Source organism: Somniosus microcephalus, chromosome 13, assembly GCF_052327205.1.
Source record: "Somniosus microcephalus isolate GS21.2 chromosome 13, FLI_Smic_1.0, whole genome shotgun sequence".
NCBI lineage: Eukaryota > Metazoa > Chordata > Chondrichthyes > Squaliformes > Somniosidae > Somniosus > Somniosus microcephalus.
Window position 1 is genome coordinate 169,815,892 of NC_140999.1, and position 17,679 is coordinate 169,833,570.

Sequence of the window (17,679 nt, forward strand, 5' to 3'; positions counted from 1 at the left end):
ATAGGCTCCTTGTCCTAACATTCCACCTCTCCAGTCTCCACATTCAACGGATCATTCTCTGCCATTTCCACCAAATCCCACAGGATGCCACCATCAAACACATCTTCTCTTCCCTTTCCCTCCTCTTTCAGCATTCCGAGGGGACTGTTCACGCCATGACACCCTGGTCTACTCTTCCATCACCTGCTTCAATTCCCCTGGCACCTTCCCGTGCAAGCGCAGGAGATGCAACACTTGCCTTTTCAACTATTCCCTTCCCACCATCCAGGGCTCCAAACACTCATTCCAGGTGAAACATCAATTTACTTGTACTTCTTCCAACTTAGCATACTGTATTCGCTGCTCACGATGCAGTCTCTTCTACATTTGGGAGACCAAATGCAGATTGGATGATCACTTTGCTGGACATTTCTGTTGAGTCTACAACCACGACCCTGAGCTTTTGATCGGTTGCCACTTTAATTCTCCATCCCATTCTCACTATAACCTCTCTGTTCTTGGCCTCCTACACTGCTCCAATGAAGCACAATGTAAGCTCGAGGAACAGCACCTTTCTACAAGGCATTTTACAGCTTTCCGTCCTTCACATTGAGTTTAACAACTTTAAACGTTAACCACCGCTCCAATTTTCTCTGAGGCAGCAGGTGCTAGTAATGGAGGATGGCTGCCTCAGAGACACTGGAAGTGGAGGAAGTGTGGGCTGGTCGGGGTTCCCTGTAGGTACACGGCCAGCAGGGTTCACTCCTGGGGTTTACCTGCCTTTCCACCACATTCCTAGGCCATTGAACCCTTCCCTTTGCCAGATTTTCCGTGTTTCCCGCCTACTCTGCTATTCTGCTTTAACCATTAAGACCTCCTCTGGACCTATATTTTGTCACCTCATTTTGCCTTGTGCTATCATCACTTTGGTCTTTTAATCACTCCAGCCATCCACTCTATCAGAGAGCACTCCCTTTGTTCTTTTCCTGCTCCCTCCCCTGCCCCCACCCCCTTTCACCTGGCTCTGCACTTGCTTAAAAGCTGTTCATCTCTAACATATTCCAGTTCTGATAAAAGGTCATGGACCCGACACGTTAACACGGGTTTCTCTCTCCACAGATGCTGCCTGGCCTGCTGAGTGTTTCCAGCATTTTCTGTTTTTGGTTCAGATTTCCAGTGTCCGCAGTATTTTATTTTTGTCATACTAGAATGTGATAGCTATTTATCTATCAAAAAGTAAATGTTTGTCGACAACATAGCCCAATTGGAGTACCTTATCATTTTTTTATCAGTCATGCAAAGTAAACTACTCTCAGATTGCTTTTTTCTTTTGCTTTTTTACATAAATGGCATTCCCCTTCCCCTTTCCCAATTACTTTATAATCAATTGCCAGATTCAATCGACCACCAGGGAAATCTCATTATGGCAATTAAGAATTTTAAAGGCTTATAAATGTATTCAATTAAAATAGAGCAATTTTCAACAACAACAAAAATTCCAGCATTTCAATACCTGCATACTTGCTGAATCTGGTCTGTTTCTGTATTTAACCCACACATAACATAGCACTGTGGAATGAGGTGATATTCAACGTGAACTAAATCATCTTGGCTTTTCATTTTACAATGAACACACAGCGCATGAATTAACTTAAAAATATACTTCTCGTCAATATATACATAACATGTTCTTTATTTCTAGCGTTCAATAAATAAATACTGCTGGACAAATAAAATTTTCTTAATAGATTTTCTCAAAACGAAATACTAATTACCGACAAAAAGGGATATTTGACATCCTGTGCAAAATGATCAAAAATAACTGCAAAAATGTTTATTAATTAAAGCAAACTGTAAATATGTCATTAAATCGCTGCAGTTTAAATGGCAAAAATCTTACTAGCGTGCATTTGTGATCATAAAAAAAATATTTTAATAAAATCAAGCATGATATGCAGATCTACCTGTGCGGTGAATGTCCTGATCGTTCATTAGGAATTATCATTCATCTTTATTGACTAATAAAACCAGGCAATAGGTTTTCATTTCTTACCAAAATGGCGGAGCTGACAGTCAGCCAAGAGCAGAAGCTACTGTAAAATTAAGTGGGATACAAGCCTTTGACTTGGATACATGTTGAATTAAAATTCAAGCGATGGATCCACCGCCACTCAGTCCAGTTGTCGTTCCCCAATTTTCTGTCTTTAATTCTCAGCAGAGATACAGTTAGCGAAAAGTTACAAGCATTGAAAAAGGTATCAAATTCACAAATTGCCACCGCACACATTGCACGGCACCTCTGAATCAAATGTGTGCATTGCTCTCACTGGTTTCCTGACCAAATGTAAACATTTATATTAATTTTTTAGCTAAAAAGTGACATCCGCGGTAAAAAAAAATTAACTGAAAGGCAATGAATCAATTTGGTCGCAAGAGAAAAAAATATTGTCGAACTGTAAAATAAGTGCTGACGCTATTTACCCAGCGGGATCTTGTCCTTTTTTAATAAAAAAAATTAAGTATTTTATATATTTTTTTTTACTAATACTGAAATAATTTGGTTTTCTTACCAATACAATGCTCACTCGCATCTTGGCTTGCGGGGATGAGTGTTGTTCGTGCGCATGTGCTACGCTCTCTGGTGTTAGTCACCCTCCCTTTCTGCATTTACACTCAAATAAGCTTTTGTTTTGTGTTTCTGGTACGTCTCAGCTTTTCATCCTGAATTCCCCACGCTTTAATTTTCTTTGCTTACTTTAGCATTTTTTGGGGAAAAAAACTTATTCAAAACTTTAGCAGTTTGTTTCTCAGATGCATTGGAAAACATTTTGTTAAAACTATTTTAAGCACCCAGGAGTCGATGTTATAAGTCCCCGCCCGCAATTATAAGGTTCTGAAGATTGCAGGGTAAGACTCAGAAATCTTCCACTGTCAGCACCCACCTCCGCCCCCTAGTCAAGATACTACATAGGCAGATGCTAATGAAAACCTCACACTCCTCCACAGGCTTTGAACCTTGAGTTCACCATCGCCCTACAGTCCAATGCGATGGGTATCCCCAGGGTTGTAAGATTTCTGTATTTTTAAATTTACAATTTTTTGTTGTTGCTGTACATGAAAAATTAAACGTTTTGTGATTATTGCGCTGCTTTCCTTTGGCTAGCTTTTGTTCTTTGGAAGCTGAAGAAGTTGGATGCATTTGACAACACAAAATATACACCATATTTGCAGAAGTAGTAGGTTAACAGCTATGTCCAACAGTTACGGTGGATGAGGTTCAGTCCCTGGATTATATCTCCGGCAAGTCATCTGTACTTGTCTTTGCAACCAACTCAACAGCATTCTTTTTTTTACTAGTGTTTGACACATTGCCCACATACTTCTATCTATTTTACCAAATCATCCTACATTTCAACGCAACTTTTCCAAACAACATTTTACTATTTCTAAAACGTTCATGACTCTCCACAACCGCCGTGGTACGCTACGAAAACCTTTGTCTACTTGGGTTACTATTGTTAACATTCCTTAAAGCACTCTGACCAAACTTCCACGTTTGCAAATCATTTTATGATATACTTCAGCTATAAAAATGAGCCTTTGGAATTGTAATTAAGTTAACATTTTTTATTTATGAAATTCCTCAGTGTAAAACGCCTCACTATTCTTTTCATTTTGTGGGAATATTGGCATAATGCAACAGCTGGTATGGGTCAGAGCAAATTTACTCAGTATCTGGCTATCTTCTACCTAACCAAGGAATATTCTTTAAAAAAAAAAATAGCCTGTACCAAGACTGTTGTTATCTTTCCTCTTATTGAATGCTGACAAACCAACTGTTCATTTCCTGTATTTTTTATTTTCAGATTTTACAAAGTGCCTGGTTGGTGCTCAGATAGGTAATCTCAACTGCGCCAAAATTTGTCAGATTATTCAGGAAATATAATTCATAAATTCCTTCTTGGTAAAAAATGTAAAGAGAAAGAGCAAACACATTTTCAAGTGTAATTACACATACTTAATATGCCTTTAATATTAAATCAATTGGCTTGGGTAAAAGTTATCTACCTTGTTTACTGCACATTCATAATTCACCAATAGTAAGTGTGCCTTCATCTTGGCAGCTCTGTAATTCCAAGCTGGCCACTGCTGGTAAATGGCAAGTAACATTTACATCATGCAAGTGCTAGGAATGACCACTCCAAAGAGAGAAACTAACCACCTCTCAATATCAAATTGGATTACCATCAGAGTCCTCCACCAACATCCTGGGGTGTCCAACACTGATCAGAAACTCCATTAGGTCAGCCCCATAAATGCCATGACTACTAGATTTCAAAAGCTGGGTATTCTGCAGTGAGCAGCCCACCTCCTGGCTCCCCAAAATCTCTACACCATTTAGAAGACGCAAATCAGGAGTGTGATAAAATACTGTCCATTTGCTTGGATACGACTGCAATAACAGCCACCGTTATCCAAATCAGCAGTTCACGCACTAGCCTACACATCCACCACCATCATATTGTGGCTGCAGTGTGCACTACTTCACTGCAACTTAGCACGGCTTCTTTAGCAGCACCTCCCAAACATGCAATCTTCACCAACTAGGATACCATGAGCTCCAAGTAACACACCATCCTGACTTGGACATGTATCGTTGTTCCTTACTCACCAGGTCAAAATCCTGAAACTCCCCACCCAGCATTTTCACCACACCAGCCTGCAGCATTTCAAGGTGGCCCACCACCACCTTCTCAAGGACAACTAGGGATGTGCAATAAATGCCAGCCTTGCCAGCAGCCACACCCTAAGAATGAATTAAGAAACAGTATTCTTGCAGAACCTTATACAGCAAATAAAAAATTCAGTTATCCAACAGACACCAATTTACAAGCCTATGGTTTAGAAAGTGACACTGCAAGAAAACACAATAATGAAAAGTTTAAAAATTCAAGCCCAACAGTAGTGAGTTTCAACTATCATAAACCCTTTTTATTCACCCCAAAATAAAAGCTAGTGTAAATGAGGTTTTTCCAAGTCTTTGTACAAAAGAAGCAAACACTTCAATTGTTACTTACAGTAAATCAAACAGCAAAACTGTTTCCCTCCAACCTGCAAATCACCCAACGATGCCAGGCATTACTGCAGTTTCAGCTGTTACAACACTCTTCACCCACTATGGGAAGAGAGAAATTAATGGAATCAGCTGCCACCCCCCCCCCCCCCCCCACCAACTCTTCAGTAACTACATTACAATGACTGATAAGGAGTAATGACACCACCCACTTTACAAATATTCTAGATCTCTGCGCAGCCAAATGTTGTTCTGCCTGCGAGACATGCAATCTATTTTACAAATCAATTGTTTGCCAGAGAAAAGTGGGGAATCTCAGATTTAACAAATGAAGTTTTTCCACTACTAGTGAACATTACATCTGTAAAAACATGTGTTATACATTTCATGCTGCACTAAGTTACACTGGCCACAGTGCTAGAAGAGGGTAACAGAGCTGTGTGCATATGTGCTGAAATAGATACAGATTACAATTAGCTAGCATCAGGTACTTCCTGGATTTCTCATTGAAAAAAAAAAATGGCACGGTGCAAGTACACCATAATTCCATCCTAGGAATTCTTAAATGTCATTATTATACTGAAGTTGGCTTGTGCATCTTATGCAGCATGCTCTGACATGTAGTCATCCTGCTTAGAACAATTTGAAAAGTCTTAATTTTAGAAAGATTGTTGTACTCATCCACTACTTTACCAAGATATGCATTTATTAAACATTCAAGACATAAAAAGCAGTGAAGTCCACAAGAAATAAAATTACAAAAGATGCAATAAAATGCTTTATTGAAACCATGCATATTTTCAAATATGTTCCAGGTGTAAAAAAAAAAAATCCATGCATCTGAAAATGCTGGCCTGCACAAAGATCAACAATCTAAATTAGAATAGATTACTTTCATAGTAAGTGGAGTGTTGCGCATATTCATTGTGTCCCATACAATATGTGCAATGTTATTTAGAAAAGTCATTTTAGCCTACAAAGCTCTTCTCAGCTACATGTAAGCTTGACAAGATTACATTGTTAATATGTATGGCATAACTACATATACACCAACCACCACAGCTCAGGGTACCTAAGCATGACATTGGATACTTCAGGGAGCATTATACACAATTATAATCTTGTCACCTCCACAAAAGTACTTCGATGCCTGCTGCATAGTTATGCCAGGGAGCTGAATTCGCTTATTTGAACTCAAGTGGAAGTTCAGTCGTATTACTTGTTTATCTAAAAAGTAGAGTTTTGGCACTAAAATAATGTGTAACTATCAAGATGTTCTGTGACAGTTCTTCATGCACAATATTTTGTGCAGTACCCCAGCAATAAAATAGGAAAATAAAATCAAAACTACCCTCAAACAGCACATTACATTTTGAAAAGGTTATCAATAGAAAAAAAAGCAACTGCTATATTTGCATTTATTGCTTAACAGAATTTAATAATCTGAAGGTTTATATACAATCATCCCTATACTGTACTCTACACTAGAAAGAAAAACACCTGTTTGAAAAAAATCTGGAGTCTCAAAGTTGCATTTACATATACAGCTATTTTAAGGAAAACATCCAACTGGAATTCAGCGTTCGAGAGAAGTTTGTTGCTAATCCTTAGAACCAGATCTGGACCTGGACATAGATCTAGATCGGGAGCGAGACACTGATCTAGAATGAGAGTTGGACGGAGACAGGTTTTCTGATCTTGGCTTTGATTTCACTGGTGATGTAGGAACTGACACGTCCCTTGATCTTGAGCGGGACTTTGAACGCGAACGAGACATTGATTTAGCATCTCCTTTACCATTTACTTGAGGGGATCTAGATCTGCTGTGTGATTTATTATTCAATTCAGATTTCGATTTGCTTGGAGACCGGGAACGAGAGCCCCGATCAGACTTGACTTTGGAATTGCTTCTCGATTTAGTTTTCCCTTCTGGAGACTTTGATTTGGACCTGGAATGATCCTTGGTTCGTGATCTGGATGTAGAAATGCAAAGAACATTTATTATTCCATCTGAAAGCATCCACTTTTTGCACAATAAATTTAGCAAGGCAGACTGCTGTGAGAGATTAGATACAAAATCATAAATGCCAAATGACTTGCATTTAAAAAAAAACCAGTGCAGAAGTTATTGAGTGAGCAGCAAATGCATAACAACTTCTACGCTCGCTTCAACAGGGAGCCGGCTACCAAAGCCTTGCCACCCCCGGAAGACCAGGTGCTCACTCTGTCGACCTCCGACGTAAGGGGTGTTCTACGCGGAGTGAACACACGAAAGGCTGCTGGACCGGATAGCATCCCTGGACGGGTACTCAAGGAATGTGATCAGCTGGCTGATGTCTTCACCGCCATCTTCAATCTGTCATTGGCCCAGGCAGTAGTCCCTACATGCTTCAAGACCGCTACCATTATTCCTGTGCCAAAACAAGCGGCTGTGACGTGCCTGAACGACTATCGACCTGTCGCACTCACACCCATCATAATGAAGTGTTGCGAGAGACTGGTCCTGGCTCACATCAAAGCCAGTGTTCCCACCTCTCTTGACCAACACCAGTTTGCCTATCGTGCAAACAGATCAACGGAGGATGCAATCACAACTGCTCTACACTCGGCACTGAATCACTTAGATGGTAAAGAGACCTACATCAGAATGCTGTTCATAGACTACAGCTCAGCATTCAACACTATTGTCCCCAACAAGCTGGCCACCAAACTCTTGGCCTGAACACTTCCCTCTGCAACTGGACCCTGGACTTCCTAACAAACAGACCCCAGTCTGTCAAATTAGGTAACCACACCTCCTCCCCCCGACCCTGAACACGGGGGCCCCACAAGGATGTGTGCTGAGCCCCCTCCTCTACTCCCTCTTCACCCACGACTGTGTGGCTGTTCACGGTTCCAACACCATCATCAAGTTTGCGGATGATACCACGGTAGTAGGCCAGATCACCAACAACGATGAGTCAGCCGACAGGGAGGAGGTCCAGCATCTCGTGAAGTGGTGCGCCGATAACAACCTGGCCCTGAACATCAAGAAAACCAAAGAAATCATTGTGGACTTAGGAAGTCTAAAGGCGGAAGTCTCACCCCCATCCACATCAATGGGGCTGTGGTGGAAAGGGTGGACAGCTTTAAGTTCCTCGGAGTCCACATCACGGAAGACCTCTCCTGGTCCCTCAATACCTCCTCTCTGGTGAAGGCGGCCCAGCAGTGCCTATATTTCCTAAGGAGGCTGAAGGGATGTAACCGGTCACCACGATCCTCTCTAACTTTTACCGCTGCACAATAGAGAGCATCCTGACAAACTGTATCACAGTATGGTATGGCAGCTGTAGCTACTATGACCGGAAAGCCCTGCAGTGGGTAGTCAAAACTGCCCAACGCATTACCGGCACCTGGCTACCGACCAGAGCACATATACCAGAAACGCTGTTTACGGAGGTCACGGTCCATCATCAAAGACCCTACCCACCCCAGCCACAGTCTGTTCGCCCTCCTGCCATCTGGGAGACGCTACAGATGCATTCGCACCTGTACGACCAGATTTAGGAACAGCTTCTTTCCCAGGGCTGTCATCCTACTGAACTCCACAAATAAACTCTAAAGCCTGCACATCTGCCAATGCACTTTATTATGGTTATGTTTATGTATTACAAGCCAAATGTATGTTGAATGTTTAAATGTCTTAATCTAAATGTACACTCTCGGGAGCCGCAAGCCTACATTTCGTTGTACTGCACTTGTGCACTAACAACGACAATAAAAGTTGATTTGATTTGGATACAAATCAGAAAGCGCTCAGTATGCTGAGCTGATTAATCTCTGCCTTAGCACTGGAATTGTTCTTCAGGTCCCACCCGGCTTAGGAAAAGCAAAAAAGAGGCAGTCAGCAAGGGCTCCCAGTTGACTGCTATCCAACGGCCAGCCCTCACTAAACGTATGAAGTGCTATATCCAGTAAAGACAGGAGAAGCTTCCTATGGTCAAATAAAAAGCTACCCCCTACTCCACTGAAATAATGGCTACTTGGACAAAGTTCCAGAGGGCACTCAGGAAGTTATAAAAGTCAATACCTCTAGATAAGGGAGAAAATTTGGCAAAAATGTCAAGATAATTGAGCCCAATGAACCATCAATACTCTAATGCACAAATGGGGAGGGGGAGAAAACACTCAAAGGCGTCAAGAAGCACAAATCACCATGGTGAGCACCATTCAGCCAGGTCAAAAATAAAGCAATTTCCACATTCACTTGTAGACAGGAACATAAGAAATAGGCCCCTCGAGCCTGCTCCGCCATTCAATTAAGACCATGGCTGATCTACCTCAACTCCACTTTCCCGCACTATCCCCATATATCCATCAAGTCCCTTCGTATCCAAAAATCTATCGATCTCGGTCTTGAATATACTCAGCAACTGAGCACCCACAGCTCTCTGGCGTAGAGAATTCCAAAGATTCACAACCCTTTTGAGCGAAGAAATTTGTGCCTGTACAAATTCTAAATGAATAAATTTCATCTATGAAAATAAAATTAGATTCCTATGCACAAATGAAGAACTTGCATCAATTACTGAAGTTAGTTAAGCAAATTAAGTACAGGATAGTTAAACAGAATGGACACCCAAAATCTTTTTGTGGCAAACTTGAAGAAATTCATAAATCAAAGAATTCGATTTAGGAGGCCATTTTCAGCACCCAAGAACAGACTACTGTGGTTTGATGCAACATTTGAAATTATGTGACTTTTTTCTGGAAAGTTAAGATATGAAACAGCAACTTCACAAAGGAAGCCTGGATCTCTTAATTCAAATATAAATACAGTAGATACATTAAGCATGAACACAATCCAATTGTTCATAGACATGAATCCTTGAGCCACTATCAAGGCAACGTGTTTTGACTCTCCTGAACTGCTGACAAATTGAGAATATGCACTTGTTAAAAGCATTTTTAAAAAACTACAAAAATGACCCATTTCTCCACCCACTCCAGACAAGCTTAAAAATGGAATGTTCACACAAATAAAATTCAATGCCATAATGCAGGTGTTGCATTTGGGCTACATGGTCCCTACCATGGAGCCTTGGGCCACGTAAAATGCAAATTAATGTTTCCATAATTTGCATATACCCCAAGTTACTGATATGGACAGAAGCTGGTGAACAGCGCAAAAACAGTCGACAAAATTCAAAAGGGATAAACTGAAATAAAAAAGCAAATGAGGGGAAGTTGGTTGGGTTTTAACAGCCAAATTGCCATAGCTCAGGGCCACACATGACACACCCGTACGATATTGGGAGTTACCAGAATTCTACTCATGGCCCAGTTATCTCTAAAGTACTCCAAATGTAAATCACTATTAGAGATTCTGCTTATATTGTGCCCATGCCATTATTGTAAGCATGGAAATTTTCAAGAAATAACTAGGCAGTATTACATACCTTCAGTAAGAAGTTGCAATTCAATTAATTTGTACCATTTTGCATCAATTTCTGTAAGGTTAGATCATGCTTAAGAGCCCAATAGACCCAACATATGCCATGCCATAATCTGTGCAACGTGCCTTCCAAGAACACAGTCTAACCATACAAAGTCATTCAATAATTTACTTACCGAGAACGTGACCTGCTCTTTGAGGCACTGGCAGATCTGCTTCGGCTGCTCCTACGACTTCTACTACGAGAATGACGACGACTTCGAGACCTAGATCTGGGAATTAAAATATTACTTGAAAGGGATATGGCTACCCACAATGACTGGAGTGATTTTGAGAGTTATTTTATGGTGAAATGTGCACATGAATTTAAATATCTCATTAACCACGTATCTAATTAAGGACAGCATTTTTTTTTAAATGTCATTGTCATTCCTATTTTTATGATACCCAATCAGTTAAAGCACTGTGAGCTCCCAAGTCAGTTCAACGCGTTGTTGAGACATAGACGTTGCGGACCCAAGTTTAATCCGTGCTCTATGTGAAGTTAGCCAATCACAGCTGGAGGACAGCACCACCATTGGCCTCAAGTGTCCAAGTCAAGAGAATACATTGGGGAGCAGGTAGATACCAAATTCTTCCCAATCAATATCCAGCAATGGATAGTTCATGTGGATGTCAGGCAGTAACATGATTGGAACCTTTCTTCACAGTGGCACAAACTGACACGGCACAGGCCCACAAAACCATCCCCAGGCATAGGCACAAAAAGAAAATGTTTAAAGTGCTAGCAAAAGAAAGGCTTGAATTTCTATAGTGACTTCCATGACTTCAGAATGTCCCAAAGCACTTTACAGCCAATGAAGTATTTTAAAGTGTAGTCATTGTAGTAATGTAAGAAACGCTGCAGCCAATATGCATATAAGGACCCACAAACAGCAATGCTATAATGATCAGCTAATTTGTTTTTAGTGATGTTGGTTGGAGGGATAAATATTGACCAGCTCTTCTTTGAATAGTGCCATGGGATCTTTTACATCCACCGGAGAGGAATGACAGTCCCTCAATAATGTATTGGAGTGTTAGCTTGAACCCACAACCTTCTGAATCAGAGGCAAGAGTCCAACGACTGAGCCCACCAAACAGCTACACACCGTCTCAACATGTCCTTCCTTTTGATGGTCCTCAAAGAAATCCCCATCCAGCTCTACATCCACAAGGCCAGCCTTGGTTCAGTGGTAGCAGTCGTACCTCTGACTAGGAAGGTTGTAGGTTCAAGCCCCACTCCAGAGACTTAAACATATAATCTAGAATGACACTTCAATGCAGTACCGAGGGGCTGCTGCATCTTTCAGACAAGATATTAAACCGAGACCCAGTCTGCCTTCTCAGGTAGACATAAAAGATGACACAATTCGAAGAAAAGCAGGAGAGTCCTCCCAGTGTCCAAGCCAACAAATATCCTACAACCAATCAACAAAGCAAATTATCTGGCAATTTAGCACATTGCTGTTTCTGGAACATTGATGTGTGCAAATTGGCTGTTATGTTACCCTACATTACAAGATCCTGAAGTTGTGAAAGGCACTATATAAATGCAAGTTCCTTCTTTCTTCCAACCAATCCATGTTCACATTCCTTCAATCTTGTCCCTGTCCTACCCACAGCACTAAGACTGCCATGTCAAATCAACAATGCTATCTTGCGCATCTGAACTATCTGTTCCAACTAAATATTCTCCACTGCTTTCTTGAATGGTCCACGGTCCAGCTTCATGGATTTCTTCCCCAAGGACTGCACCTTGATGTGGTAGGGAGGCTTTCGTGCTCCTGTGATGCCAATGCTTGCGAGAGCATGACTCCCATCTAGAGTGTCAGCTGTGGCTCAGTTGGTAGCACACATAAAAAACTAGGCTGACACTCCAGTGCAGTGCTGAGGGAGTGCTGCACTGTTGGAGGGGCCGTCTTTCAGATGAGACATTAAACCGAGGCCCCGTCTGCTCTCTCAGGTGGACGTAAAAGATCCCATGGCACTATTTCGAAGAAGAGCAGGGGAGTTATCCCCGGTGCCCTGGCCAATATTTATCCCTCAACCAACATAAGCAGATTAACTGGTCATTATCACATTGCTGTTTGTGGGAGCTTGCTGTGCGCTATTTTGGCTGCCATGTTTCCTACATTATAACAGTTATACTACACTTCAAAAGTACTGCATTGGCTGTAAAGTGCTTTGAGACGTCCGGTGGTCGTGAAAGGCGCTATATAAATGCAAGTCTTTCTTTCTATACACCTATCACCCATGCCTTTTTCAATTCCAAAATCCTTTAACATTCCCCTCATCAGCCCTTTGCACTGTTGCTTACACAAACTCCTACTCCCCACCACCTACATTCTGTGTACCACTGTCCTGCTCACCCAGCACCCCTGCCCTCAGTGTATGGTTGTTCCAAATCTACCGCTGCAGCTTCCTCCAGTACTGCATTTCAGTTCACTCTCAATGTACACAATGTCACTAGGATTTTAGAGTCTGATTCTCCTAAGGAGTTACTAAATTAGCCAGAACTTTAAAAAAAAAATGTATTCATGAATACACTTGTAAAATCTATATGCAGCAAACTAAGTGCAAACAACAATACAAGTTTAATTAACAAAGATCTGTACCCTTGCAACTTTATTTATCGAGTAAAGATTTTGTAGCAAGCCTGCACTGAAAAGGGCACTCACCGTGACCGACTGCCAGAGGAAGATCGTCTATTGCGAGGCCGGTCTTCAACCAATCGAATCTTTCTCGCATTGATTTCACTGCCATCCAGCTTGTCCAAAGCCCGCTTCATATCAGAGTAAGACCTGAATTCAATGACACCTTCATTCATACGCTGCTTATGAGCATCTGCATAGGTCACTTCTCCTGCTTGTCTCATGAAATCCTTTAAAATGGAAATAAAGCCATGGTCAGAAAACAATGGAACTTCTGTTAAATATTACCTGGAAAATCATCTGTACTTCCAACACCTACTTTTAGATCTTGCCAGCTGCAACGACTTGAAAGATTTTCAACGATGAGCCTGAACTCTGTTCGGACAGGTGGTCCATATTTCTCTCGCCCATTTCTTCGATATCCATAACCACCACGGCCTTAAGAGGTTTAACAGAAAGTCAGTAAGTACTCAATTTAACGACAAATCTGTAATATTTTGAATAAGACAATGAAAATAGTTCAGAATTTTAAGTAAACTCATTGTTAATAATTAATTGCCACACATTTTGTATTTATACTAAATGCTACAATTATGTTACCATGCATGTCTGCATATATTTTGCCAAATATTAAAACTAAATATTACATTATGTACTTACATTCTAGCAGATTTTAGAAGTTTGGTATAACACACATATGGTAACAGGCACCTAGTTCAGATTAACCAGATATGTCTAACCCTTGGCATCCTCATCACCCAGGGTCTAATGGCAAAGGCAGCTGTCGTCATGGCTTCCATTAGGTCAGCCAAACGCCAAAGGCTACATATTGTAAGGTAAAGCCAAGGTCAATCGGAACGGGCAGACATCTTAGCCTCATTGGATTCTTTTAATTAAAAGATCAAGGTCTCGTTAACAAGGTTTGGATGAACACTTTCATTGTTACACAATTTAAATAATAAAAATACCGTTAGAATTTTTTAAAGCAAATTCAAAAATTATAGAAATTAAGATATGTTGCACGAGATATTGAACCACTCACTGCGACCACCACCACCACCACCATAACCACCACCGCCATAGCTCCCATCACGACGTGGTCCTCTTGCATGCTCCACAATTATGCGCTCGCCACAAAGCTCTTTCCCATTCAGTTCATAAACAGCATCATCTGCATCACGTGAATCTTCAAACTCAACAAATCCGTATCTGAAGGAAATCATCAATTAAAACATTGCAGAACATCTGTCCATGGCTCATTTGATGAACAGCTTACATACAGGTTCTTCTGATAGAGGGACATCCATCAGCAATTCCCGTACCTTCAAAAACAAACAGACTACAGGAAACTGTGATATCCGGCACCGACGGGACCGAGCTGTTGCCGTCCCATCAAAACTGCCGGACAAACCAGCGCTAATGTTAAAACATACGGAAGCTTTTGAGCTCCGTATCTAGCAACAAACCCTGTTGCAACAGCTTCTAAACAGTCAGCCGTAGCTTGCAAGCGTCTCTGTAGCTAAGCAACAGCTTTAGCTAGACCTTGCAGAGCCTGACTGGTGAAAAAAAAGCAACGAAAAGAAAAAAAACTTACTGAACCGACTCCTGAATTTTGCTGGTGGATCGAGCATTCCGGACAGTTAACCTCCAGATAAACCAAAGTTTCCTGTACATCTGACAGTAAAGTTAAATAGGATTCAAAATAAGGAAAAATGAATGAGAGAGGATGAAAGGGCAAAAGTTACTTCAGTTTATTTTATTAGGTATGGGTTAATGTTACAGTAATGAAACCATGTCTGACTACAAGTTAGAAAGTCCCTGGAAGGGTCAGCGGACTGAGGCTTAAAGACGAGAAAGAAAGTTGCAAACTGCAAATTCGTAACATTTAAAGTGATTGCCCCAACTTAGAATCATCAAATTCACAGCACAGAAGATGCCATTTATCCCATCACACTTGTGCCATCTCTCTAAAAGAGAATCACTTAGTCCCATTTCCTCAAACCCTTTTAAAAATTGTTTTCCAAATATCCATTGCCCTTTTAAAAGCCAATATGGATTCTGCTTCCCCCACCATTTCTGGTAGGACATTTCACATCCGAACACTGCAGATAAATTGCCCTTTAATTACAAAGTCAAAACTAGTGAAAACAATTTTCCCCATTTCCTTCAAAACCCCTCATTATGCATATGCTACAGTTAAATATTTAGAACTACCTTCATTGCCTCTCGAATCAAAAATCTAAAATTGAGATTATTGTGGTTCTGTCCAACCACTGCCATAACCTCAGGCTTTGCAAGAGCTGGTCAAATACTACACACTCCGGCGGTTTTGCGACGGTTTAAAGACCTCAATTCGCAAAATAAACTGAGATGGTAGTTTTAAGACCCGAATGTAAATAAAAAATATCCCATTTAGGACAGAATCGATTATTATACGCGTCGCTCCACGTGGAAACCATACACCGCGAAACAGGAGAAGGTTGCAACAATTGGCAAACGTAATCTGGAAAAAGTCATCAAGTCTAGCGCAAAAACATGCTAATGCACATTTCCTTGCAGAAAAGTATCACGTTAAACTGGGAGAGGGCGGTGCATTAGGTTGTACTACTCCCTGTAAATATAATCCGAGTGCAATTTCAGTATGAATTAACAAATGCAAGGGGTGGGGACAAGAGGCTGTGGGGAGAAATGCACGAGTTTTATGCAGTGTGCACACGCTTTAAACACCCCGGGTTTGAGCTGCCCCCTCCGCCGTGCCCCAGACAGCCAGCTGTTGACCCCGCCAGCACGCAACCTGCTGCCGCCATTTTATCCCCAACACAGCTCATCCACGCGGCAACTCTCTCCCTCCCCTCCCCTTGATTCGGCAGCGAAATGAAGGAGTCCGGGATTCCCCCGCTGGCTCATTCCAGATCCGATGTAACCACGGATAGGGGGGGGGAAACAACAACAACAACAACTCGATAGCGAGGGTGCAGTGAGCGAGTGGGAATGAAGTGAATGCCGAGGGCCCTGAATCCAGGGCCGGCTCAGCCCCCTCGTCCTCGCTTCTCCTCTCACCCATTTTTGAGATCAACCTCCAGCAGCTTCCCGTAACCCTTGAAAAACCGCTCCAGGTCCTTTTCGCGAACTTGGTAGCTCAGCCTTCCCACGTAAACACGCGGCATCGTTTCTGTTTATTATTTTTTTCGGGCGGCGAGCGGCGCTTTTATTTTCCTTTGTGCCTTCGCAGATAACGTGGAATCTCGGCCCGCTCTCCTCCTCCTCCTCGCCACTGGAAACGGCGCGCGAACCTCGCGCACACACCAAACCTGCCGCCAACGTCACCAATCTCTGCGAAGTACCTCAACCCCGCATCATCACTTTCTGTGTATGTGTGTGTGGCTCGCAGTGCGTTCTGGGCTTTGTAGTTCTCACAACTGGTTGGTTTTTTGCACACCAATCCAGGTTACTGCAGTCATTTGGAATTAAAAAAAGAGACTTGCATTTATATAGCGCCTTTCACGACCTAAAGGCGCCCCAATGAAGTACTTTTTTGAAGTGCAGTGACTGTTGTAATGCAGGAAATGTGGCAGCCAATTTGCGCACAGCAAGCTCCCACAGACAGCAATGTGATAATGACCTTTTGTTTGTGATGTTGATTGAGGGATAAATACTGGCCAGGACACCAGGGGATATCTCCCCTGCTCTTCCTCGAAATAGTGCCGTGGGATCTTTTACGTCCACCCGAGAGAGCAGACGGGACCTCGGTTTAACATCTCATCCAAAGGACCATCAGAATGGCCAAGGACTCTGATTTGCAGCTTCCATGGAAAAGTACAGTGAATCAAGTAATCTTAATTCCCACCACATCGATGAAAATCATGACATGTTGTTGTTGAAATCAACACAGAATTTGATTTAAAAATAGAAAATGCTGGAAATACTCAGCAGGTCAGGTAGCATCTGTAGAGAGAGAAACAGAGTTAACGTTTCAGGTCGATGACCCTTCACCAGGTCATCGACCTGAAACGTTAACTCTGTTTCTCTCTCCACAGATGCTGTCTGACCTGCTGAGTATTTCCAGCATTTTCTGTTTTTATTTCAGATTTCCAGCATCGGCGGTATTTTGCTTTTGTAATAGAATTTGATTTATTCAGTTAACTGGGAATGATGCTGTTCGTCATTTTTGATTTTAATTAAATGAATCTATTTTGCACACTTTCTTAAAAAATAACCAGTCCCATTGATTTAACAATTAGTTTCTATCTTATGATCATAAATCTCATTTCTAAATGTCCTCGATATTGACAAACCGCTCCCTACTTCTAATTCTAAAAAATAGGTATGGAAATGAAAGAAGTTGAAAAGTTAGCAGCATTCAAAGATATTCCTTCTTTAAAGACTTGCAATAAAAAGTTTTAGGAAAAAATAGAAATGAATCAAGTTAGTAAAAATACCATGGATTTAGTAGAAAATCTGCTAAAATGTATAATGTTTGACTTTCAGAATGAATAAAC

The 17,679-nt window shown here is 41.5% G+C and overlaps 1 protein-coding gene across 1 annotated transcript; it reads right to left on the reverse strand.

The window, feature by feature from the left end:
- Positions 1-5,818: 5,818 nt before the first annotated feature.
- Positions 5,819-16,505, reverse strand: LOC147108766 (serine/arginine-rich splicing factor 6-like). The gene is made up of 6 exons (XM_086005563.1): positions 16,241-16,505; positions 14,223-14,389; positions 13,500-13,618; positions 13,208-13,410; positions 10,664-10,759; positions 5,819-7,026 (listed from the first exon to the last, which is right to left on the reverse strand). Exons 1-6 carry the CDS (start codon positions 16,345-16,347, stop codon positions 6,654-6,656), a joined length of 1,065 nt encoding a protein of 354 aa, XP_085861689.1. The 5' UTR covers positions 16,348-16,505; the 3' UTR covers positions 5,819-6,653.
- Positions 16,506-17,679: the final 1,174 nt, after the last annotated feature.